The sequence below is a fragment of the Canis lupus genome, chromosome 16 (genome assembly GCF_003254725.2).
Source record: "Canis lupus dingo isolate Sandy chromosome 16, ASM325472v2, whole genome shotgun sequence".
In the NCBI taxonomy this organism is placed as follows: Eukaryota; Metazoa; Chordata; class Mammalia; order Carnivora; family Canidae; genus Canis; species Canis lupus.
In genome coordinates this window covers 26,963,610-26,991,214 of record NC_064258.1, presented here as the reverse complement: position 1 = coordinate 26,991,214, position 27,605 = coordinate 26,963,610, and the positions used below count along the sequence as shown (strand labels likewise).

Below are 27,605 nucleotides of genomic sequence, written 5' to 3'. Positions count from 1 at the left end.
AGCAATAAATAGTGGTGTCAGATTGTTCCATAACAATCACTATCTTCTCTGTAAGAAGATGACACTTTGGTACAATTCATATGAGGTTTGTTTATAGATACCATTTAGCTTATGAAATTTGAGCAAGGCACTAATCTTCTGCTTCTAAACAAAGGCTTTAAGAACTGTTGTGTGCTTCTACAATTTCTCTTCTCCTTCTGCTTCAAGCAAGGCATGTTCCAGGGTTAGAAGGTATGTCTTTGGGCAGCCCCGTTGGCTTAGTGGTTTAGCGCCGCCTTAAGCCCAGGGCATGATCCTGGAGACCCAGGATCGGGTCCCATGTGGGGCTTCCTGCATGAAGCCTGCTTCTCCCTCTGCCTGTGTCTCTGCCTGTGTCTCTGCATCTCTGTCTCTCATGAATAACTAAATAAAATCTTAAAAATAAATAAAGAAAGAAGGTATGTCTTTTCCTAGGTTCCAGAATGAAGTGGAGCTGAACCTGCAATAAACTTGTGAAGAACATTCATTGTTGTTTTGAGGCATTGAAAATTTGGGAAGTGTTTTTACCACAGTATAATTTCATGAAAACTATTGGAAAAAGCATATTTTTTTTTCTTATCAACCTATGGCTACTTGTTAGGAAATATTAACATATTTATGCAATGCGATGTATTGATTGTTGAATCTAAAAGAAAAGTTTGCTGTTGGAATCCAGAAGTCCTGGTTTCTAGTATACATAAATCTATGTCATTATGGTGTGTCCCTGCTGCTATCTGATTATGCCACTTAATATTTTTTCTTATATATGAAATGTGCTATCAGAATGCAACTGAGGTAATGGAGAGAGGAGACCATTTAATTTTTGGATATTTGAACTTGTAGAGTTGAAAGTAAATTTTAATTTCATGATTCTGGTTTTGCTAATGTTACAATTACAATGAAGTGTCATTACTTTGGTTGAATTAGGTCATTTTTAGACCCTCATTTCCTGGTGTATGCATACAACAAATCAGGAACATTGTATCCAGATTCTTCATTTAAAAAGGTAAGTTAGTTTTGCTTTATGCTGTGTAGGTTTACTTTTTAAATATCATTAAGTTGCCATTGGCAAGAAGAAAAAATGCTTTCTACCCCACAGAATTATTGGGCAAACAGATCAGAAGCCCTTATTGAAAGGGAGAGTAAGGATGCTAAACCATATTGGGTACAGAATCTGAAGAGGTTCACGTGTGAAACATACGAGTTTACATTGTATCCTAAAATGTGGATAGGGTTCAAGAAATTTTTAAGTATGTGAGAAAATTAGCTTTAGTCTGTGAGATATTTACTTTGTGAGAACAGATGATCGGCAAGAAGTAAATGCAAGTGAAGGGTCAGATTCTATTGCTATATTGCAATGGAGAGATAATGAAATTAAAAATAAACTAGTGCAACATTGTTTTTGTCACCATCTGCAAGTAGAAGGCAGAACAAAGTACACAAGACACCTGTTCTGAGACATTTGACAATAGGCAGATCAGGAAAAATTTTCTCTCTGAGAGAAAAGAGAGCCAGAAGGTGAGTCACATTCAACTTGGCCCTTCTGATTGAGGGTAAAGTCTCAACCATAGCATAGGGAGTTGGGACCAAGCAAAGCTTGCAGACTTGGACCAGAGCTGCTGATGCAGCTTTAACTGGGATGACTCAGGACCAGATAGAGGGGCCGTCAGATGTATGAATTTTTTGCAGGGAGGGAATTGTCTTTATGCCCTTGACTAACGATTAGGCTGCCTGTGTGCTCTACTGAAGAGGGTAAGACTCTACTGAATAGCAGAGAGTGAGAGATACTCTTATCACCCTCATTCCCTACCCCAAGGCCTAAAACTCAGCAACAAGAGGATTCAGGAAGGTTGCCATTAAATTAATTTCAATACAAAATGAAATACTCTGTAAAGCGTAAAAACACAGTAGAGGAAGGAAATAATGCAGATAAGGGTAGAAACCAATGAGATAGAAAAAGGAAAAAGAATAGAAAAAATTAAAGCTCAGAATTTAGTTCTTTAAAAGGACAAATATCATTAATAACCCTTAGTAAGACTAACCTAGAACAAAAACAATTTCCATCAATATTAGGGACAAAGGGGAAATATGATTAGTCATACAGAAAATAAAATATTTTGAAGTATTATGAAACCTTTATGTCAATAAATTTGATAATTTAGATGAAATGGCCAACTTCCCTGAAAAGGAAGGGAAATTATCAAATTTGAGGGGAGAAATAATAGAAAATCTCAATCATTTGAAATCTATTTAAGAAATTAAATTTCTAAACAATCACTTTCCCACAAAGAAACATCAGGTCTCCATCTTCTCATGCTTTATCTTTTAGAGTCTTTAACCATTGAAAGTAATGCTTGTAAGAACATTCATGTGCGATTTGTTGTGTAGACATAATTTTTCATTTTTCTGGGATACATGCCCAGGAATATGATTGCCATTATATGGTAAATATATATATTTTTAATATTTATAATATTATATTATAATATTAATTAATATTATATATTTAATATATATAATATTTTAAAATATTAACTATTTTCCAGAGTGTCTGTACCATTTTACACTTCCACTGGCAATGTAGGAAAGATAGAATGTCTGTATTTTTGACACCATTTGATCAGTATTTACATTTTTTTAGAATTTTAGTCATTTCAATAAATGCCTAGTGATATCTCATGTAATTTTTAATTTTTAAATTTGCATTTCCCTAATGTCCAGTGATATTGAACATATTTTTGTGAAATGAAATGTCTATTAATATCCTTTATAATTTTCTAATTGGATTGATTAGTTTTTATGGTTGATTTTAAAGCAGTTTATATATTCTAAGTATAAGTCTTTTGCCAGATATATGATGTACCAATATTTATTCCCCGTCTGTAATTTTTCTTTTTATCCTGTTCAAAGGTCCCTCATTGATTAGAAATCTTTAATTTTGATGAGAGTGAATTTATCAACTTTTCCTTTTATAAATGGAGTTGGGTATCAAATTAAGAATTCCATGTATGCCTAGTTCCTGAAGATTTTTTCCCCCTAAAAGTATTACAGTTTTATTTACATTTAATTGTATGTTCATCTTGAGATAATTTGTGTAAGGTATGAGGTTTGGATTAAGGTTTATTCTTTTGACTGAGGTTGTGTATTTGTTCTAACACCATTGATAGAAAAGACTGGTCTACATTGAATTGCTCTTGCATCTTTGTCAGAAAGTCAGTGGGGCATATTTTTGTGGATATATTTCTCAGTTCTTATTTATTCTGTCCAGTTCCTTTGTGTCTGTAGTTCTGCCACTACCATGCTTCTACTTGTAAATTAAGCATTTATTGCAGACAACAGTGATTTCTCATACTTTATTCCTTTCTAATATTTTTATCATGGATAGTCTTTGCTTGTTCATATAAATTTCAGACTAAATTACTTTATGAATACAAACAAACTTGCTAGGATTGTGATAGACAACGTCTTAATCCTGTAGATCAATTTGTGGAGACTTGACATTTTTGCTATGTTGAATCTTCCAATCTGTGAATGCAGTGAGACTCTCCATTTTTTTTAATCTTTTTTCTTTTCTTATGTATTTTAATAACATTTTGTAATTTCAGCATGCATATCCTGCAAATAGGGAACACACTTCAGTACAGCACTAGAAGTTGTAGCAAACACAGAAAGGCAAAGCAGAGAGATAAAAAGTATACAGATTGAAAAGGAAAAAAGAAAAATGCCCCATATTTGTACAAGACACATCTATGTAAAAAATCTCAAGGATCCATCTAAAAAAACACCATAAAATATGTAACTTCTGCAAGGTTTTAGGATATGTGATCAACACAACAAATACACTGCATTTCCAGCTAACAACATGTGGAAACTGAAATTAAAATGCAATAGCATTTGTAGTGATTGAAAGAAAATGCTTTGGTATAAACCTAAAAAAACCTTGTGCAAGCTGCAACTTGGCTCTGATGGATAATTCTTTTTACCCATGACTGGTTTGATTGCTAATAATATCTTGAGGATTTTTTTTTAAAATCAAAGTTCATGAGAAGTATTGATCTGTGGTTTTTTTTTGTCCAGATTTTGTCTAATTTTTGTAGTAGAATGATATCTGCCTCAAAATAAATTTGGAAGTCTTATTTCCCGTTTTACTTTCTGGAAGATGTTGTATAAAGAACATAGTAATTTTTAAGTTGTTTGGTAAAATTCTTTATTGTTGTCACTAGTCCTGGGGATTTGTGTGTGTGTATGTATGTGTATGAAATTTTAAATTACCGACTCAGTTTATTTAATAGTTATAGGAATATCTTATTTATCTGTTTCATATGTATTGTTTGTTATTTGTGGTTTTTAAGGAATTGATCCATTCTATCTTAGGTGTGGAATTTAGTAGTGTAATTTTGTCATGGCCTTTAGTATCCTTTAATGATTACAGGAATGTTTTGTTTCTGACATGAATGACTGCTCTCTTCTCTCTTCTTAACTGTGTTAATCATACTAGAGATTTTTCAGTTTATTGAATTTATCAAAGAATCAGCTTTTTCTTGCTTTTTCCATACTATTACCTTATTTTCAGTGTCATAGCATTTAGCTTTATGTTTATTATTTTCTTCCTTATTCCTTTCCTTGAGTTTCTTGTTTTAGTTTGTTGAGAGAAAAGCGTATTATCAATTTGTGACCTTTTCTCTTTGCTACAGTAAGAATTTTAGTACTAAAATTTCCTGCTCAGCACTGCCTGAGCTTCAGCCTACAACAATATGCTGTATATTCATTTTAACACAGTTATATATATTTTAAAATTTCCTTTGAGGCTTCTTGCTTATCCATGGGGTTTTAAAAAGTGTGTTGTTCAATTTCCAAATGTTTGGAGATTTTTCCTGTTTTTCTTGTCTGCTGATTTCTACTTTGATATCATTATGGTTAGAAAATATATCCTGTATGATTTCAATTATTTTAAATTTGTGAAGGCTTGCTTCACAATCCACTATATTGTATGTGTAAATGAATGCTCTTGGATAATTGAAAAATATGTGTACTCTGCTGTTGGGGTGGAGTCTTCCATAAATGTAATATAGATCATATTGATTAATGTTATTCAGTTCTGTATTTTTATCGATTTCCTGCCTAGTACTACCAATAACTGAATGATGGATACTGAGTTCATCATTTATTATTGCTTTTTTGTTGTCTTTCTCTTTCAGTTGTATCAGTGTTTGCTTCATGTATTGTGAAGCTCTGTTTTTTGATGCCTAGTACATTTAGGATTGCCATGTCTTCTGAATGGATTGATGCTTTTATGATTAGGTAATGACTCTCTTTGTCCCAAGTAGATTTTTTGCTAGTGTTTCTATTCTGTCATTTGTTTCAAGATAATTTGTAATCTCACTGAAGCAGTTTTCCATGGCTGCTTTAAAATGTTTGTCTGATAGTTCTAACATGTGGCTCATCTCAATACTGTCATCAGTTGTCTTTTCTTATTTTTGTTGTGAGTTTTTTGGTTCTTGGTATAGTGAGTGATTTTCGCTTGAATCTTTGATGTTTAAATCTGTTTTTGAAGGCAGTCAACCCAGTTTAAGTTTAGATTTAGTGTGGTGTGTTGTTCCAATGACAATTTAGCTTTTTTATAGCTTTTTATATTATTCCATTGAGCGTTGTTCTTCTGACTCTACTCGACTTCTGCTATTGCAGCCTGTGGTGGTAAGAGGTACTTACCTGGGCCATCTTGTACTGATAGGTAGGATCAGATGATGAAGCATCAATGTGATGGAGAGCATTTCTTCTGGCTGTACAAAGGCCACTGGATGTCAGTGTGCCTCTCCTCTATTTTTGCTACTCCCTTCTCACTGAGGGAAGTTCTTATCTGGAACTAATGGAAATAATATGCATGACAGCTAATAACATATAATAATGACATAGAAACAAATTCATAAAGAATGTGATGATACTATAGTTTTTATTAGCATAGCATTAACAAAGGAACAGGACTGACTGTAGATGTCACTAGACTTTTAAGGGAAGAGAAGTGAATATTCACTGAAAGAGAGTATTAGGGGAGAATCTGGGAAGATTAATGCTGTGGAAGTCCATAAGAAGGAAAGCTCAAACTAAGGGTAATGAACATGGTAAGATACTAAAGAGAAAGAAATGAAGAAATATTGATTAAGATACTTTTGGGTAACTTAAAAAAAAAAGTGACATGTTCACATATGAAGCTAAAGTAATGCTGTGAATTACATCAAGTTAGCAGTTATAAACTACACATTTAAGAAATGTGGCTAAGAGAGAAAAGATGCAGATAAAGTTATTTGTCAAAAAATTAGAATTAAAGCAAGAATTATTTGGCAAAGGATAGGAGTCATGACTATTAGAAAAAAAGGTTTAAGAGGAAGAGATTGCAGATAATGGAATATCTGGTGGATAATTTTATGGTAATGGCTAAATGCGAATGTTTGATGATATCTAGGAAGTAAAGATAAACCAGAAACTATTTAAAAATCATTCATGCACTTGTTGTGATGAGTACCCGGTGTTGTATGGAAGTGTTGCATCACTGCGTTGTGCACCTGAAGCTAATATTATACTATACATGTGTTTAGCTAACTGGAATTTAAATATCTTAAAAACTTTTTTAAAAGCCTCAAATAATTCATGAATGTATCTTCATATATTCTTTTTAGGGCCATTGCCTTTATCAAGGATATGCTGCAGAGGTTCCAAAATCAGTTGTGACACTTAGCACTTGTTCTGGACTCAGGTAATGGCATATTCTAGAGATATAAATGATTGAAAATCTTGTGTGGCCCTATAATTTTTGGAAATGTCTTCAAGGTTAGAGTGAAGACAAGGAAAATAGAGACTTTGATTTTGTTTCTTCTCATATACTTTCCTCCTCCTCTTCTTATCATTTTTCCTATTCTCTTTATCAGGCTGGTAGTCATAAAACTTACACAGAAAGAGTTTTTGCTAGCAGGAACAATATTCACATTTCTTGGCACTAGCACCACAATGACTTCTAAATGTCATAATAGAGAGAAGAAGCTATAAAATTGTGTTTGAAAGTTTAGCCAAGTAAGAAGAGATAATTCTTAGATATTAGACCACAAAGGCCACTGTTAAATTCCTACAAAATGTTTTTATAGGGGATCCTGGGTGGCTCAGTGGTTTAGTGCCTGCCTTTGGCCCAGGGTGTGGTCCTGGAGTCCTGGGATCGATTCCACATCGGGCTTCCCTGCATGGAGCCTGCTTCTCCCTCTGTCTGTGTCTCTGCCTCTCTCTCTCTCTCTCTCTCTCTCTCAGTCTCTCATGAGTAAATAAAATCTTAAAAAAAAAAAAGCCTGTTTTTTTAAATGTTTTTATATAATGTTGATTTACATTTCTCAGTAGGTAATCTAGATTAATTATGTTTTTATTTCTTTCTTATGTGTTTAAATATCTAGGGGATTATTGCTGTTGCAGAATGTCAGTTATGGCATTGAGCCATTGGAATCTGCAGCTGCATATGAGCATATGCTTTATCAAATAAAGAATAATAAAATTGATTTTTCCCCTGTACAAGAAAATTATACTACGACTCAACTGGTAGATCAACCCTACAGGATTCTTGTGAAATCAGAAGTAAGTAACCACTTATATGTGATCTTTGCTTGTGTTATCTTTGATAAGTTTATTCACATTGGAATTATTACATTTGGAAAGCAAATACACTGGTAATTAATATCTTCTGTTGTAAGATATTAATTTTAAATATATTTTTACGTTTAGTCATATATCTAGAAAATGTAATAGCTATAAATGCACAAAATTAAAAAACCAAAATTCTTACATTTTTCTAATTGTGAGTATATTGATGCATATATACATATTTGTACTGTTTTTGAATTAACATTCTATTAATATAATATTACACAAAGTTTTTGATTATTAGTTTGTATGAAATTTTCTCCACCAATATTTTTTTTAATAGAAAATTTTGCTAGAAAATGTAAAAGTAGAAAAGAGGCAGGAAATTGTCTAAATCTCATTGTCTAGAGATAGTGCTCTTAGAGTAGTGAAGTATTCTGATTCTTTTAGTATCTCTAGTTATAAATAGAAATTTATAAGTATACTGATTTATATACTGATATAGCTATATACTCCTCTTTGAAATTTTCTTTTTTCTATTAAAAGAATAATACATATTTTTACTTATAATTAAATTGTTACATTTATTATTTTAAATTAAGTATATTGCTTAACATCTATTAAAATAAACATATACATATGTAAGAAAATAAGAATGGACCATATACCATTTTCTAGAGGTAAATGAGGTTGTGGAATCCACTACAACCATTTGATGTATACCCTTTTGTGATATCTATCTATCCATCTATCTATCTATCATGTACATGGGTTATATAATTATGAAATGTATATAGGTTATTTCCATTTATATATATAAATCTATATAAAATTTAAAATTTATATAAAATTTAAAATAAACTTATATATAGACTTAAAATGTATATGTTATATAATTATGTCATTATTTGTGTGTGTGTATATTTATATATATATATATATATTTAAAGATTTATTTATTTGAGAGAGAAAGGGAGAAAGTGTGCACAAGCAGGAGGAGGGGCAGAGAGAGAGAGGGAAAGAGAATCCTCAGCAGGTGCCCCACTGAGCATGGAGCCTGATGTGGGGCTGATCCTAGGATCCTAAGATCATGACCTGAGCCCAAATCAAGAGTTGGATGCTTAACTGACTGAGCCACCCAGGTGCCCCTTTCCATTTTTATATTTTTACTTTAATCAAGAAATGTACTTCATGAATGTAGCACAGTTCTAAACAATCACACTTTGATTATAAACACTTACATCTAGGGTGGGCATATTTCCAAAGACTGTTTGAGATATATACAAATATATCTCAAAAAAATATATATATGAGTATATGAAGATACATTCATGAATTATTTGAGGCTTTTAAAAAATTAATATATATATATTTACATATATATCTCAAAAGAATATATATATCTCAAAGAATATATATACACATAATGTATCTCTCAAAAAAATATATATTTTAACTTTCTCCTTGGAAATGTTTGAACAGCTTTGTTTTTCATCATCAGTGGCTAAAATGAATGAATCTCTGTCCACATATTCTCATCACAGTTGGATATCATTTTAAAGAGAAGCAAAGTAAAATAGTAATGAATGATACTTGAACTGAATTTATGATGAATTCCATTTCTGTTGCTTTAATTTGCTTGTGTTTATTTTGTCAAAGATATTGGTACATATACAGGTTAATAAAGCTGCCCTTACAAAAACTCATAAAAATAATAAAAGATATAGAGATGACTACAAACTTTATGCCATTTCTTTAAACCATTTGCATATTGCAGTACAACACTGGATACAAATGAAGACAATTTTCACCACTGAAACAGAGTACTATCACATAAGTAAATTGAAAAACTTGAAGGATTCCATGAATATTCTGTGGCAGAGGAAGAACCTGAAGGGATGGACAGAAAATTCAAGTAACACTGTACTTGAAGCCATCCTCCTCCAGTGAATTAGCAATGAGAGAGATCAGACAGGATAGGGGTAACATACCATCCTAGTTGCCTTGGTTTGAATTACAAGTCTGTCCATTTTAGCTTTAAGAACTTGGATGAGTAATATAACTTTTCTGTGTATAAATTCTCTTACTTGTGAAAAAGCAGTAATAAAAATAATACATGACTCATACAGTTATTTAAAGATTAACTTTATAAATGGAAATTACTTAGCATAGTATATAGAAAAATTTAAAAAGTGATAAATAAAAATCATTATTACTATTATTATTTGCTTACCATACCATATTTTCTAATGTAGTGGATCAAGCTAATGAAGTCATTATGGAAAGTTTGGGTACAAAACAAAATGTTGTAATGAATTAAAATAGAAACAAAAATGTCAGAACCAAAGACAAAACCAAATATATCATTGCAGGAATGGAGATAAGTCAATATTGATATATGTTTGTGAATTTTCTATCTTTCATGAAATAGTTCGAAAGTTGCTTTTCATCCTATATTTGATAGGCTTAGATCTATAGGTTTAGTTAAGCATATTATCACATGACTAGTGCTTTTATGAGCATGAATGAAGAGATTATATATCAGATTTTAAAAGGGAACAGAAAGAATAACATAAAAACATATTTTAGGCATATTTTTATATTCATAAAAGTAAACACAAAGAGTTGAAAAGTAGAACAGAAACCAGATAAAATACTGTAAAGAGCTTATCTATTAAAAACATGTTAAACACATGCACTTATCCCTCTTATCCCTTTTAAGAAACCCACTAAATGAAAGGGATTTTTGAAGTGGCATAAACATATAAACACATACAGAACAGAAGAAATAATAATGGGTATCAAATAGCAGATAGCTGATTTAGCCCCCAAAAAGATGAATCTTAAACTGATAATGTTAGGAATTAGTTGGACAATTAGGTAGTCAGGGCCAGGGTCCCCACCAAGAAGACAGGGAGCCAGGCCAGCTAAGACAAAACTGGACTACTATCCTGTTTTACAGCTTAGAAAGACCACAATAGCATCCCATTTTGCAACTTCTGTAAAAGTGACTTTTGCAAAACATCCTCAGATGCAACTATTGACATTTTGTTGTGAGCTGAAACAGTTAAGACATAAGTCCCCAGATGTCAGTCCAACAAGGACCATCAGAATTTAAACATTAACCTGATAGGTAGACAGGTACATGATTGAAACCCTGATTAGCATGCCTTAGCAACCAATCTGCAGAGGGCCCACACTCTACTTGCTTAAAATAGTTGTGCAGAAGACCTTATAAAAGTCCCTTGATTTGAACACCAAAATGGCATACCTCTTGGGTCCCCTCCCTCTTTGGGAGCCTTGTACTATCACTCAATAAACTTTGCTTTGCTGTCCACCACTGTCTACCTCTTCATTCTTTAAAGAGATGTGATCAAAAATCCCAGGCACTAAAGGAATAGAAATCCTGAAATAGGAATTGGAATAGGCTATGGGAAATGTGACACATACTACATTACTATTCAAATGTTTCTGGAATTGCATGTACAGTTACCTTAAGAAATAATTTTAAAGGGACTTAAGATAATTGGTTGAAAATAAGATGTGTAAGTATTTAGCCATCCTGGTTTCCTTTCCTAATGAATTATTTGTAGACTGAGAGATAATTGAAGACTGCTTTCTTTGGGGAGTCTATGAAATGGGGACAGCAGTCACAGATATCCTATTGTATTTCCCCGTAGAGGAATACCATACTGAAACTTGTGTGTTTAATTTCCAATTGGCACACTGGATATTTGAACCAGGCTTATACATTCTGAGAAGTGTATTGGAAGACTCGTCAGAAAGGAATTAAACCAGCCAAAAGAATCAAAACTATTTATGTTGACAGCATTTTCCCAACCAAGACACATTGCTTTCTCCAAAGACAATACCCAAAAATTCCATATGTGGTCATCAAGATATTGGAATAAGCTGCTGAGAGCTCAATTTAACATGGAAGATAGAGACATGAAAAGATCAAGTTTTTAAAGTTTGAGGTACCAAAAAATACAGAGGGTGAAGAAAATAAAATGGCAATATCCTTAGAGGAGTTAGACAAAATATTTCATCCATAAATTTAGGAATGGAGTGCTATTTAAAAAATAAAACACTTAGCAGATAAGTGATAGTTCTTAGGGATTTAAAAGTATGATAATAAAAATGAAAAAAGAAAGAAAACTCCATAGGAAGTTCACAAGATAAAATTCCAGAAATCACACAAAAAGTAAAATACAAAGACAAATGACAAGGAAAATCAAGAGATAAGATATTTAAATTAAAATAAGAGATGGGTAATACAACAGGAGTTCCCAGTATGAATAAACAGGAAATTGAAATTAATAAATCACAAAATAATCCAAGAAAAATTCTCAGAGGGGCACCTGGATGGCTCAGTCATCTAAGTGTCTGCCTTCTGCTCAGGTCATGATTTTGAGGCCCTGGGATCAAGCCCCACATCTGGCTACCTACTCATCAGGGAGTTTGCTTCTCCCTCTCCCTCTGTTTCTCCCACTTGCTCCTGCTTTCTCTCCTCCCCCAAATCAATCAATCAATCAATCAATCTTCAAAAAAATGAAAACTTATCAGAATTGTTTAAAGTGAGTTTCTGAACTGATATTTTATTTATTTTAAAGATTTTATTTATTCATGAGAGACACACAGAAAGAGAGGCAGAGACATAGGCAGAGGGAGAAGCAGGCTCCACTCAGGGAGCTTGATGTGGAACTTGATCCCAGGACCCTGGGATCACAATCTGAGCCAAAGGCAGACACTCAACCACTGGGCCACCCAGGCATCCCTGAACTGATATTTTAAAAAAAATCTGGTTTCCTATATATGGTCAGGATGCAGAATAGCATGAAATTTCCCAGCAGCAATACTGGAAGTTGAAAGGCAATACCACAATTACTTAAACTGAGGCAAAGTAATTTCTGATCTGTAATTCTGTATGAAGCCAGAACTACATAACTGAGATATTTTATTGAAATTTAAAAATTTTCTTTCCTCCTAATGTGAAATATTCTTCCCTCAAAGTAAAACAAACAACAATTAAACAGAAAAAGAGAGACTCTGATCTCCTCCTGATTGAAGATAGTAGCCCAAAAGCAATCACAACCAAATTCACAAATAATAGTTGCCAAATATCATGAAATTTCAATCACATGAAAAGATGGAAGAGCTGTGTAAGCTTCTGTCCTCATCCCGTATTTTCATGAGAATTGCTATTAAGTCAAATCCCAGAAGATTTTGAAGCAAGCAATTCCAACTGTCAGTGGCTTAACAGGTTTATGTCTTGCTCAGGAAAATATCAAAGTGGATGAAACTCTCCTGGTTAATTCCCTTCCTAGCTCTGATTTGGGGCCCATAAGAGTCCTCAATTAGATTCTTTGAATTTAGTCAAGAGTAAGGGGAGAAGGGTGTGTGCATCCCTACCTCAATACAGTTGAATCTGGACAGGTGTCTCATTGATATCTGTTCTCTTGGAGAAGGGAGCAAACATCCTTAGATAATTGGTTATTTCTTATAATAAAGCAAAAGTATAATAAAAATCATTAATCTCTACCCTTTGTTTAAGAATGATTTGACTTGAAAGACCTACATATTCTAAAATAATAATATTTAGAAAAGAATAAATGAAGTATATGAAATATAAATATAGAAAAACACAAAATCCAAAGTGAATGAAAAAACTATTTTATATTCATGTACTGCTTCATAGGTGCCACATACTGTTCTGAGAGCTTTACATATATTCTGTCTTTCCAATTTTTTGAACAATTCTAAAAGTTAGTATGGCTGTCCCCCTTTTCAGATCAGGAAACAGAGATTTAGAGTTTAAATTACTATTCTGGAAAATTCTTTGTTAAGATATAGAAATAAAACTCAAACCTAGATAATGTGAGCCCTGAGATATACATTCTATAGTAGTCTAATGGTCTACATTTATATAATCTGTTTAAAAGATCCTTGGAAGAGCTCAGGAAATAAATGTAAGAGAAAAATAAAGCTATTTTAAAATTGAAAGCCATTGATAAGTAGCTAATGAATAATAGACACTACGATAAACCCCAATACGTGATATTATAGTCAGGTTTAGGAGTCTAGAAAGCAATTATATAAAATGATGATAGAAAAAAACCTAAGAATGTGTGGTGGTGAATTTTATGTGTCAACTTGGCTGGGACATATTGCTCAGACAGTTGGTCAAATTTTGTGGGTGTTTCTGAATAAGATTAACATCTAAATCAGTGGACTTTGAATAAAGGAGAAATGTCCTCCATATGTGGATGGACCTTATCCAATCAGTTGATGTCCTGAATAGGACAAATGGATGGACCCTCCCACAGAATCTTCTAGCCAGCTGCCTTCAGTCTGGAAATGTACCTCAGCCTGATTTATAGCCTACAGGCCCACTTTGTAGATTTATAGCCTACAGGCCCACTTTGTAGATTTTGAACTTGCCAGCCTCTATAATTATGTGAGCCAATTCCTTATATAAATCTAATTATAACAAATTATAATAAGTGTTCTGTTTTTCTGAGGAATCCTGACTAATGGAGTGTGAAAGACGATAATAGAAATTCTAGATAATATTGTCATTCATGAATAAACTAGCACCCAAAGTATTCTAGGTTATTAAAGAATAAAACGTTGGAAAAAAGAGTCCTAAATTTGAAAAATTTCTCAAGAAACTATGATAGAAACTGGCAACACCCAGATATATATAATGTTGTTAATATGCTGGACTTTATAAATATTCTATAGGATTTTTGGCATCAAAGAAAATCAACTACAAATATGGAAAAACTCAAGATTGGCTTTTTAGCCTTTGCCAAAATGAAGTGCTTATAAGACAGGAATATCTATGGAGAGGATGTTGAGAATGGCTTCTTTAGGGGGTATACGATATCCCAACTCTTTTTTTACCCAGTCCAGTTGCCATTATAGTATAAAAATATTCTTTCAAGAATTCTGACTATGGGATTTTGAGACATTATTACTAAATTAGTACAAAAAAAAGAGGAATTAAATAAAACAATTTAACATAGTTATGTAGAAAGCCATAAGATCTAATCAGTTGTTCTAGAAATTTCATTTGTCAAAATTCAATACCCATTCATGATAAAAACTAAGAATAGAAAACTTCTTTGATCTAATTAAGAACATCTGTGAGTATCTACAGCTAACCTAATAAATGTAAGTGACTGAATGTTTTACCTGTTATGGACTGCATGCTGTGTTCCCCAAATTCCCCTGAGAGTTGAGTTAAAACTCCAACCCTCAGGAAGATGGCATCAGGAAGCCTTTGAAAAATAATTAGGGTTAAATTAGATCATTTGTGAGTGTAGAGCCCTAAGGATGGGATTAATGCTCTTATTTAAAAAAAAAAAAAAAAAAAAAGGAAGAGATATGGATTTCTCTCTCTCTGCTTTGTCCTGTGAGAGGAAGGCAGCCATTTGCAAACTAGGAAGAGTGCTCTTACCCAAGGGCATCTGCTCAGGCCTTGATCTTGAACTTCCCAGCCTCTAGAGCTGTGAGAAATGAGGGTTTGCTGTTTAAGCCAGCTATTCTGTGGTATACGTTGTTACAACCTGCACTGACTAAAACAGACCCTAAGATTAGGAATAACTCAAGCCTGCCTGCCCTCACTATTGCCAGTCAGCATTTTACTAGAGTTTCTGGATGCTAAATAGGAAAAAGAATAATAATAAATGGCATACAGGGACACCTGGGTAGCTCAGCGGTTGAGTCTCTCTCTGCGTTTGGCTCAGGGCGTGATCCTGGAGTCCGGGGATCGAGTCCTGCATCAGGCTCCCTGAATGGAGCCTGCTTCTCCCTCTGCCTGTGTCTCTGTCTGTGTCTCTCTCTCTCTCTGTATCTCTCAGGGATAAATAAATAAAATTAAAAAAAATGGCATACATTGTTTAAAGGAAAAAAATAACCTTATGTTTTTAGTGACCTAACTCTGTGTGTATAGATTAAAAAGAAATTCTGTCAAACAATCAGGACTGTAAGAGTGTCCCTTTGCTATAAGAGCAAGGTCACAAGGAATAAAGATATTGACATTGTTAAAATGTTCATTTCCCCTCAGTTAATCTGTAGATTCAGTATAATCCCAATTTTGATAATTCCAGAAAACATTTTCACACATATTGGTTCTCAAATTCATGAGGAGATGCAAAGACCCTAGAATAATCAAACTATCTTAGAAAGCAATCTGGTACTTTTGTATTACTTTACACACCCACAGTTACCATATGACTCAAGTATTCCATTTTTAAATATTTACCAAGAACAATGAATATAACTTTACAATGATCTGTACATGGATATTCATAGATTTATTCATGTCATAATATTTATTTATTATGTCTTTATAATCTGCCTGCATATGTTTACAAAGATTTTGATTGTTAGCAGAAACGTAAACTAGGCTAAACATAATTGGTTCTTAAGGCTGTCACTAAGTAAAAATTTGTTACTATTAGCAAGTTGCAGATAAGTTTGTGCAGGGCCCTAGGAATATTTAAGTTTGGGCCCAGTTCAAAAGTTCATGGTTCTACCCAGTGAGGATGTGCATAAGGCCTACCTCCTTTATGTCCTCCCAGTTATGTTTTAAAACACATTTTACATAAGTGACACCATTTTATTCCATCTTTCACAGCATCGACAGGTCAATGGTATATTTATAAAATGGTATATTTCTAAAATGACATACTACTTAGCAGTAAAAACTAATGAATTAATAATCACAACAACATGAGTGAATGCTGAGGGAAAAAAGTCAGAAACAAAAGAGTACACACTATATGATTCCAGTTATATGAAATTCTGGAATAGATTATTCTAACCTATGGTAAGAGAAAACAGGTCAATTGGTTGCCTTCAGCCATGTGGATGATTGACTTGGCAGAGCAAAATGGAAATTTTCTCTATCTTACTTCTGGAAATTGTTACATGGGTATTTACATTAGTACCAATTCTTATAGCTGTATTCTTAAAATGGATGCATTCTATTGAATATAAGCCACAAGTTAATACAGTTAATTAAAATAATGAGAATATAGAGGCAACATTTGGAGGACAGTCAGTGGAAGTTCATTTAACTTCAAGGTTGGGGAAGAGGTTTTCAGAGGAAGGAAACATGGGTTCTCCCTCCAGTAATTTTTTGAGGATTCTAATTATCAGGAATATAGGTAAAATCTTTTGATTTCTTCCTAAAATTTGTATTTTGAATCTACTTATTTATTCAGTGGGTATTCTCTTATTTTCTAATTATATCTTGATGAATCTATATCTATCTGGTTTTCTATGTATCTATACCTCTCTTTGTGTATGTATGTATGTAATTATGTGCATATATATGTAGGTAATGTTCATGATAATTACAAACAATATAAGAATTTTAAAAATGTTTTATTTAATGCATGTTCTCTGTTTCACAGAAAAATTCAGATGTGCTATTGAAAAGAGTTTTGAAAATACAAGTCGTTATGGATAAAGCCTTGGTAGGTACTATTGATAAATTGCATCATATCTTTGTCCTGTGTTTAAGTTCAAAGGGAATATGAAAAAGAAACTTGCCTTGTTTGCAATACAGATATTTCATTCTGTTCACAATATGTATCTTAGGATAGCAGGATATAAAAAAAACGTTGTTAATTGCTTTTACATTGATATACAGGGACCAATATTTATGGTATTGATTTCCAAATCAGTATAGAATTCTAGCAATGATGTATATGTATGTATGCAAGGGTTCTACTACAGTATAACTATTGGATTACAACTAGCTATAGATATTTCTGAATCCACTCTGTAATGTGGTGAATTCTTTTCCTTGAATTGATTTCCGTTTTAAAACAAGCTATTTTGTTTATTAGACCCTTATCGTTAAATATTCTCTTTTATGAGATTAGTTTATGCTGGCTGTATAATTGCTTGAGTTCTCTAGTGGAAGTTCTGTATTCCGAAAATGAGATTTATTCATAGGAATATCCATTTAGTTATGGAATTCTTGTTTATGTAATCACTTTGAGCAAAGTCATATGAGTAGCAAGTTAAAAAATCAGATTTGTCCATTATCACTGATATTTTTGCATAAAGTATCTTAACAAGTGTCACAATGTCATGATTTTGGTCATAAACGGAAATAATTTTAAAAAAGGAAATATTTGGATCTTTAAATAATTTAAAAAATCAATAACAGTAAAGAATAGACAAAAAATAATAAAGAAAAAATACAGTTTTTTTTAAAGATTTTATTTATTTATTTGAGAGAGAGAGTGAGAGAGAACACCAGTGGGGTGAGAGGTAGAGGGAGAAGCCAACTTCTCACTGAGCAGGGAGCCTGATGCAGGGCTCAATCCCAAGACTCTAGGATCATGACCTGAGCTGAAGTCAGAAACTTAATCAAATGAGCCCCCAGGCGACCCCACACATAATTTTATTACCAGGAGATAAATCATATGTATACATGTCCTGTTTTAATTGTACACATGCATATATATTAATATACTCTTGTTTTATAAGATTTTTTTTAATTTTATTTATTCCTGAGAGATACAGAGAGAGAGAGAGGCAGAGACACAGGCAGAGGGAGAAGCAGGTTCCATGCAGGAAACCCAATATGGGACTCCATCCCATAACTCCAGGATCATGCCCTGAGCCAAAGGCAGATGCTCAACTGCTAAGCCACCCAGGCGTCCCATTTTTGTTTTAGATATACTATTTTGTAAGTTTTTTAAAATAATATTTTCCCACATATTAATGAAATATATTAACTCAATTAAATTTTGAGTTCACATAGTGTCCAACTACTTTATGTAATATAAATTGAAATCTAATTTGCCTACTCCTTTCTAGTCTTTACAGCTTTTGGTCTTTTTTTCCGTCTCAAAGAATATCCCCTTAATATTTCTTGCAGGGCTAGTTTAGTGGTCATGAACTCCTTTAGTTTTTGTGTTTGGGAAACTTTTTATCTCTCCTATTCTGAATGTTGGTCTTGCTGGATAAAGTATTCTTGGCTGTATATTTTTCCTATTTGGCACATTGGATATAGCCTGCCATTCACTTCTGGCCTGTCAAGTATCTGTGGACAGATCTGCTGTGAACTTGATCTGTTTTCCCTTGTAGATTAAGGACTTTTTCCCTTCCTGCTTTTTTCTCCACCCCCTCACTTTCAATCTGCAGGTTTCTTTAGGTCTATCATGAGTATCCTGTAGGCAATATATCAACGAGTCTTGGTTTTTTTAATCCATTCTGACACTCCAAGTCTTGTGATTCAAGCATTTATTCTATTTACATTAAGAGTGATTATTGATGGATGTGAATTTAACGCTATTGTATTATTACCTGTTAAGTCATTGTGTCTGGAGATTTTGTCTGTTCCTTTCTAGTCTTAGTCACTTTTGGTCTTTTCTTCCCACTCAAAAGTCTCCTTCAATATTTCTTGTAGGGCTGGTTTCATGGTCATGAACTCCTTTAGTTTTTGGTTGTCTGGGAAATTCTTTGTCTCTCCTATTCTGAATGATAGCCTTGCTTGATAAAGTATTTTTGCTGCACATTCTCCCCATTCATCATGGTGAACATATCATGTCACTGTCTTCTGGTTTGCCAAGTTTCTGTGGAGACCTCTGCTGCTATCTTTACTGGTCTTCTCTTGTAAGTTGGGGATTTCTTTGCTGCCTTTAGGATTTTTTCCCCCTATGTCTGTATTTTACAAATTTTACTGTAATATGTCTTGATGTTTGCCTGCTTTTGTTGATTTTGATGGAGTTCTTTGTATCTCATGGATTTGGATATCTATTTATTTCCCGAGATTAGGGAAGTTTTCAGCTGTGTCCTTAAATAAACCTTCTGTTTCCCCTCTCTTCTTTGGGTACTTGCATGATATCAGTTATTATATTATTGAAGTCACTGAGTTCCCCAAGTCTTACATTCATGATCCAATATTTTTCTTTTCCTCTTCTTTTCAGCTTTATTATTTTCCATTATTCTAGCTTCATTATTTTTCATTATTCTATTCACTTATTCATTCTTCTGTTTCTTCCATCCTTGTGGTCATTACATCCAGTCAGTTTTGCATTTATGTTACAGCATTTTTTTATTTTGGCCTGACTAGTGTTTAGTTCTTTTATCTCTGTGGAAGGTACTGCCTGATGTCTTCTATGCTTTTCTCAAGCCCAGCTTGTATCCTTGTGATTTGCTTTAAATTCTGGGCCAAGCATTTTACTTATCTCTGTTTTGATTAGATCCCTGGCCATGACCTTTTCTTCTTTTTTTGGGGGATGAATTCCTCCATCTTGGTATTTTGTCTAGGTCTCTGTCTTCTTCTCTGTGTTAGGAAAGCCTGTTATGTTTCTTGCTCCTGGGAGTAATGGCTTTGCTAAGAAGAGGTCATATACTCTTCCTGGCCTGATGCTTCAGGAAGTTTCTCCTTGTCTGCAGTGGGGGAGTTTGAACCTTGTCCAGAGTGTGGTGAATTTTAACTAGCTGTGCTCTGGTATGCCTGTTAAAAGAAGCCTGATGCTATTTCCACTTGAGCTGAAGCTTTGCAGCACTATGGTCAGTAGACTTGGTGCATAAGGAGGTTTTTGCTGGTCTTCTGGGGTAGGGACCTGCTGCTCTCAGGCACACTTGCCCTAGTTAAGAAGCACTTGCAGAACATAAGCAGGAGTGGTTTGTAATCAGCTTAAGCCTCTATTGTTGATGGAACGGTGCTGTTCACTGAAGTCAGTCTGTGCTGATGAGTATGGGAGAAAAGTGGACCAGCCCTACCCCTTGTCCCTAAAGAGGTGAGTTCATGTCCACTGCTGTCCAGGAAGCCCTCATAGAAGAGCAAACAGTCTCCTCTTGTGTGTCAGAGGCATCCCTCAGATCCCTGCCTTCTCCCTGTCTGTGTCTGGGTAGTCTGCCTGCCAGGCCATGCAGTGCACCTATGTTCTATTTCAGACACACTGGATGAGTTTCAAAACTCCAAACTTTAAGAACCCATTGTGGTAAAGACCCATGCTGATCTTCGGGGTGAGGGTCTTGCCAGGCTGAGGCTTGTACCACTTTGTCCAAAGGGGCAGTTGCACCAATGCACAGGAGTTTGGAGTTTAGAGTAACACACAGCAAAAAGCCCAACCAAGTCCAGGTTAGCCACCCTCAGCAGATGTCTCTGTCCCCCATGCATAAAGGGTGATGAGGAGCACAATGGTGCCCACCAGCTCTTTTGTCTCTGACAGGGAAAGTCACCTCTCCTAGATGCGTTCCAAGAAAGGGGAACGTCTCTCCCAGTGCATCCCTGGGGATCTTCAGATTGCATCATTAGCTCCTGGCATCTACCCTCCTTCTCCACAGGAGCACGGCAGCACCCACTGGACTCCATACAAATTACAGCATGGAACTAATAAAACACCAGTCTTTGAGCTCTGCTGGTTGTAAACACTTAAGATAATCAGCCTCTCTTGTTTCCCAGTCAATGATTTTGGGGGAGAGTTTTTCTTATGTGATCCCCTGTGCACTTCTCTCTTTCCCTCTCCCCTTCCCTCTCTCCTCTCTCCCTTCTCTCCATGGTCAGAGCTCCCTTTCCTCTGTAGCACTTGTGGTTCTTTTCTCCCTCAAATCATGTCTCCATACCTCCTACCCTCTATGATGTGACTTCTTCTCTCCCTCCAAGTTCTGCAGTTTGTTCTGTCAGTCCTCAGATTGATTTCTTGGGTGTTTGGAATGATCTAACATTTTAACTAGCTTTGTTCCAGAGATGAGGCAAACATAGGATCCTCCTACTATTCCACCATCTTAACTGAACCCCAGGAGCATTTAGATTTTGATTTTTGTTGTTACATGGGAGTAATAGTATTTGGCCTAAAATCAAGATCACAGGTGGTGGAATTATGTTTAGCCACAGCTTCTCCCATCAGGTTGCTAACATTGAATCTAGATGGCCTATTTTCCTCTCTCCACTTAGCTGGGTACCTTCTTACCATTCCAGTAACAACAGAAGGCATTTTCAATGCAAATGACATCCTGCGAAACAAAACAAAGAAACCCAACTACTAAAAACTTGGAGGAGTTCCTTAAAATATGCTTAGTATTTCTTCTTTTATGTTGGGTTTATCTATCTTAAATTTTAAAGTATAGTTCTGTAAACAATATTGGTAGGTCTTTTTTTTTCTCTATTCAGTCAGATAATCTCTGCCTCTTCATTAGAAATTCAGTTGAATTATGTCTATCAAAATTACTGATAAATATGGATGTAGGTTAAGTGCTATTGTCCTATTAGTGTTCTATTTGTCCCATCAATGATTTACTTCTTTGTTCCTCCTTTGTTACCCTTGGATTAGTGGATTATTTTCAGCACTTGCTTTTATTTCCCATACTGTTTTTTTTTTTCCTGCTGTACCTCTTTATCCCCATATCTTACACCAGTGGTTTCTCTAGTGTTCCAATGAAATGTTCCTAACTTTTTACAATCTAGAATTAATGTTATACCACTTCACATACAATGTAAGAACCTTACAACAGTAAAATTCCATAAAACCTCTTTGTGATATTAGTGTAATATATTTTTACTTCTTCATATGTTATAAACCACAAAATGAATTAGTTTAAATAAAATATTGATTTGTTTAAAGATATTAAGGAAAGGAAAAAAGCACTTCATTTTTTCCACATTTTAACATTTCCAAGACTCTTCATTCCTTTTGTTGGTCTGTATTTCTGATTTTTTTGTTTAGCCTGTTGATGAGGTCTCTTCAGCGTTTGTTCATATGCAGTTGTCTTTATTTTATCTTCATTTTTAAGACATCTTACTTGGAAATATTTTCAAACTTTCATAAAAGTTGTAAAAATAGTGCTCGCTTCGGCAGCACATACACTAAGAAAGCTGTAAAAATAAGAATAATGAAACAACACCTATATTCTCTTTTCTTAGACTTATTGTTTTACAATGTATCCCATTATCACTTGTGCTCTCTCTGTTTGAAAGTAAGTTATAAATTGCATCATGGAGCTTTTAGAGTTATCCATGTAAGTAAAAATAACATGATTAAAATACTTTTTATCAAATAACACTATACATATTACTATAACTAAATTGCATTGTGATTGGACAATGTGATCTAAGTGACACTTATGTTTTATATTCAAATAACTGTTTTATGGCCTAATATAAGTCAATTTATGTAAAACCTCTATGTATATTTGAAAAAAAAGTCTCATTGTTTTATATGTTTTTATACATATCATATCTAAGTTTTGCTTTAATTTGAAAATTCTTGTATTAATTTGCCTGTTTGATCTATTAATGATTAAAAAAACTATGTAAAAATCTCTCACTATGATAATTTCTAATTTTGTTAAATTTTGTTTTATACATTTTGTTGCTACGCTATTATAGTCAAGTTTAGAATTCTTCCATTTTTCTTAATAATTGAATATTAATGCACTGTGATAATTATCATGTACACTTTTTGCTTTTAAGCTTTTTAAATATTAATGTAATTATTGCATTGATTAATATAATTATCGTATAATATATGCTTTTTGTCTATTATTTTCCTGGTGTATATTTTCATGCTTTGACTCTTAATATCTCTATGTACTCATAATTTAGAGGTTTTTATTTTAATTTGCATGTAGTGGATTTTTTCAATAGTTTCTCTCATTTACCTAATATTTGGTCTGTTGATAATTTGTGACTATTGAAATATATGGGTTTATTTCCATAGTCATATTTTTGTATTCTTTTGTCTTGCTTTTCATATGTTCAGTTTTGCAAAGGATCACTTTCACTCATATCACTCATGCTGCATTGTGTAACTATGCAATATAGTTTATTGGGATAGGCTACATACAGAGAAATAAAGTATAAATAGTTTCTAAGGACCTGGGAGGATAACATCTCTTTTGTCCAAATCAGAGAAGTCTATCCATTATATTTAATTTTCTATTAGTAGTTTTTGGCAGACTTGCTGAAAATTAGATTATTGAAGATACCAAGATGCCACTTTTTATATTTTCTGCTAACACTTAGAAATGTGTACATACACATAATTAGAAATATTTAGAGAAAATATTATGACTTCTGTTCCTTTGAATGAAGACATATTCTTGAAATTATTCACTGTTATGGTCCTCAGAGGTCTGTATTTAGAAAGTACGCTGTTTATCCAGGATTTATAGTCATGTTTTAGTGGGATGAAGACAAATGATGGCAGCATACTATAGTGGGGAAAAAAAAGACTTAGTAGTGTAGTTAGTTGGAGACTTGAGTCCTGGTTCTTACCCTTGTAATTACGGAATCTTGGAACCTTAACTTTTGACTCTTAATTTCTCTATGTGTGAAGAGGAAGTCAATCACAACCTTTTCATCTTAAGATTATTGATTAATATATGAAGTCTCTAGGTTTATGCCTAAAACTTACTAAGTACTTGATAAATCTTAATTCTATTTTTTCCTTTCACCTGAGCCCTGCATTATTTTAATATTTTATATCCATTTAATATGTAATAGTTTATTACTTGTCACTAGCAATTAAGAAACAAAATTTGCCTTTCAGTTTGATTATATGGGCTCTGAAGTAGCAATTGCAGCTGAGAAAGTTGTTCATATCTTTGGTCTAATCAACACTGTAAGTATTTGTGTTTCATTTAAGTAAGAAACATTCCTATTAATGCAGTAATATTGGTTGTGTAAATACCATTTCCAGTTTTTTAAAAACTAGTCCTATCAACTAGTTTCATCCCTCAATGAATGAATTTCATCTCCAAAAAAGAGTAAATTGAATATATTAACATTATGTATAGAAATGTAATGTTATATTTATGATTACCTAAAACTATATATTATGTACCTTCTGTTTTCAGATGTTTTCCCAGCTAAATATGACTATTATGCTAACTTCTTTGGAGCTCTGGTCAGATCAAAATAAGATTTCACTTAGCGGAGATGCTAATGAAGTACTACAAAGATTTGTGTCATGGAAAGAACAATTTTTGTTTCAAAGGTCCCATGATATGGCATACTTATTAATGCAAGTATCTTATTTGTATTGACATAGGGTTTGTTAAATTATTTCATATGATAGCTGTCAAGGTTATATACAAAGTGTGTTTTATGTAATGATAAGACACTTCAAAAAAAGATTATATGCATAGTGTTTTGATGAAATGCAAAATATAAAATTCTGACAATAGCGTAGAATGCTAAGTCATAATAGGCAAGTATTCTCAGAGTAGGCTGTTACCTATGGAAATATAGTAAACTTGAAAATTCTGAAAGCCTTGAGATAAACAGCGCCTCAATGGTTTTAAAGGTTTTCTTAGTAAATAATTAAAACCATCATTTGAACTTTAAACACAATGTAAATTAGTTAACAGAATGCAATAATTGCATATAATGCTAGTTAAAATATAATACATCAAATTAGTAGTGTGGTTACTGTCTGGTATATCTATACTGACCTAAGATGTAGCTATTAACTACTTGCACTATTTTTTTTAAGAGTCTCTATATAGGTTTCTCTTAATAGTTTGATTATTGAGATGGAAATAATAAAAACAATTCTGAATAATATGCAAGATATTCCTAAATAAATTGGTGATTCCTGTGGAATTTAAGGTATAATATGCAAGATATTCCTAAATATATTGGTGATTCCTGTGGAATTTAAGGTCAGGTTTGGGAACTCAAGAGCTACAAAAACTAAAGACTGAAATGTATGAGGACACTTTCTACGTGCTATCTCTTTTATTCTTAATGGATCTAGTGCATACTCTGTCTCTTTGTCTCCCTGTGCTCCAATCCAACATTTTTTACATGCGTTAGGGGTTCACTATGTGCAAATCATGGCAGTAAGCTATCCTGACTTGTACATATTAGAATTATATCCATCCAGCAGTGGTTAATTTTTTGGAAGGATTAGGCACTGCTGGGTTTTGGACGTGTATCATATAATGTTAAAATAGACTTTAGAACTTAACTTTTGTAGGAACTATGGGAGATTACCCAAATACAAAACTATTGAAAGCATTAGATGTAATATGCAATATTTGTATTTAAAAAAAAAGGTTTATTGAGAAATCCAATTCTTAAAAGTCATTCAGTTAGTAATTTAAAATGCATTTATTGAGAAAAAAAATATTATTTAGTTATAGGGACCTTTTGAATTATGTGGGAGCAACATATCATGGAATGGCCTGCAATCCAAAGTTTGCTGCAGGAATTGCTCTGGTATGTATTTTATTCCCATTTACTCAGTTTATATCATGTTTTGAAATATCCACTTCAAGGAACAAAGTATGTATAGTATATCTGCCATAATGTTTTGACAAATTTTTATAAGAGTATACTTTTTTTAAATTTTGAAACTCAAATGTTATAATTTTAAAAGTTTTTTACTATTGTGGTAAAATGCAAGTAATATAAAATTTACCATTTTTACTAGTTTTAAGTGTACAATTCAGTAGTGCTAAGTATGTTCACATTGTTGTGAAACAGACCTCCAGACCTCTTCATCTTCCGTAAATGAATATTTGTACTTTTTTACCAACTTGTCTCATTTTCCATACAATCTGGCCCCTGGAATCCACATTCTACTTGTTGTTTCTGTGTGTGACAGTTTTAAGTTCCACATATGAGAGAGATCATATAGTATTTTTCTTTTGGTGTCCAGCTTATTTCACTTAGCATAATTTTATCCAGGTTCATCCATCTTGTTGCAAATGGCAGGATTGCATTCTTTTTATGGCTGAATAATATATATATATATATGACACTTTTTATCCATTTATCTGTCAGTGGACACTTAGGTTATTTCCATACCTTGGCTATTGTAATATTGCAATGAACATGAGAATGCAGATAGCTCTTCAAGATACTGATTTCAATTATTTTGGATATATACCAGAAGTAGGTATTGGCTGGATCATGTAGTAGCTCTATTCTTAATACTATGAGGAACCAAGATACTTATTTCCAGAGTGGTTGCATCATTTTATAATCCTACCAACAGTTTACATTTTACATTCATCACATCTTTACCAACACATTACTTTCTGTTATTGTTATTGTTATTGTTATTGTTATTTAGTAGCAGCCATTCTAAGTGGTATGAGGTGATATTTCACTGTGGTTTTGACTTGCACTTCTGTAATTACTGGTACTGAACATCTTTTCATATTCTTTTTGCTTTTTGTATACTATCTCTGGAAAAAAATATCTATTCAAGTCCTTAGTCTTTTTTTTTTATATATATAATTTAGTAATTGTCCTCTTTGGTGTTTCCCAAATGAGTTGAATACTTATATCCACACAACAACCTGCACATACGTGTTTATAGCAGCTTTATTCATAATTGCTAAAAATTGGAAGCAACCAAGATGTCATTTAATATATGAATGGATAAACTAGAGTAAATTGATATAAAGGAAAACTATCCAATGATTTAAAAAAAAATGAGCCATCAAGCCATGAAAAGCCATGGAAAAAACTAAGTGCATAGTGGTTAGTGAGAAAAGCCAATCTGAAATGCTACATACTGTTGAGTCCAACTATATGATCTTCTGAAAAGGGAAAACTGTGGAGATAGTAAAAAGATTATAAGTTGCCAAGGTCTGTGTCTACTGCCATCATTACTTCCCAAGAGTTTTTTGAAGGCAAATGCTAATTGCAAATTGTTATAGTATTCTGGCTTTTAAAAAAATCAATTTGACTTTCTCCCAAAACTATTTCTGAAGTCAAAACTGATCGCAAATTCAACCCTTAAGAATCTATGCATTTTTTCTAAGTGTTCATTAAAAAATAATATAGTTACTGAAACAGTGCATATTCTCAAAAACTTTTAAAGCTTATTGGAATTTATAATAAAAGCATTAATCTTATTTTGTTCTATGTCAGTGCCATTTGGATTAAAAATATAATAACTCAAAAAGAAAAAAAATTACCTATTTTTTTCTTGCTCTCCATATTCCTAAGAAAATAATGAGCTCTGACATAGTAG

General features: G+C 33.2%; 1 protein-coding gene across 5 annotated transcripts in view; it reads left to right on the top strand.

Moving 5' to 3' along the window:
* LOC112652441 (A disintegrin and metallopeptidase domain 3-like) overlaps positions 1 to 27,605 on the top strand; it is a 95,505-nt gene that overhangs the window by 8,738 nt on the left and 59,162 nt on the right. For 4 of the 5 annotated variants that reach the window (XR_007402615.1, XM_049094836.1, XM_025435992.3 and 1 more), the window contains exons 4-10: positions 946 to 1,024; positions 6,693 to 6,769; positions 7,452 to 7,629; positions 17,061 to 17,123; positions 24,165 to 24,236; positions 24,472 to 24,638; positions 25,756 to 25,837. Coding sequence is in view for 4 of the 5 variants with exons in the window: in XM_049094836.1 (XP_048950793.1) it covers positions 946 to 1,024; positions 6,693 to 6,769; positions 7,452 to 7,629; positions 17,061 to 17,123; positions 24,165 to 24,236; positions 24,472 to 24,638; positions 25,756 to 25,837 (718 nt within the window). In the remaining variant the exon portion in view is untranslated. The remainder of the gene's footprint in view (positions 1 to 945; positions 1,025 to 6,692; positions 6,770 to 7,451; positions 7,630 to 17,060; positions 17,124 to 24,164; positions 24,237 to 24,471; positions 24,639 to 25,755; positions 25,838 to 27,605) is intronic. The other variant, XM_025436142.2, reaches the window with a different exon arrangement.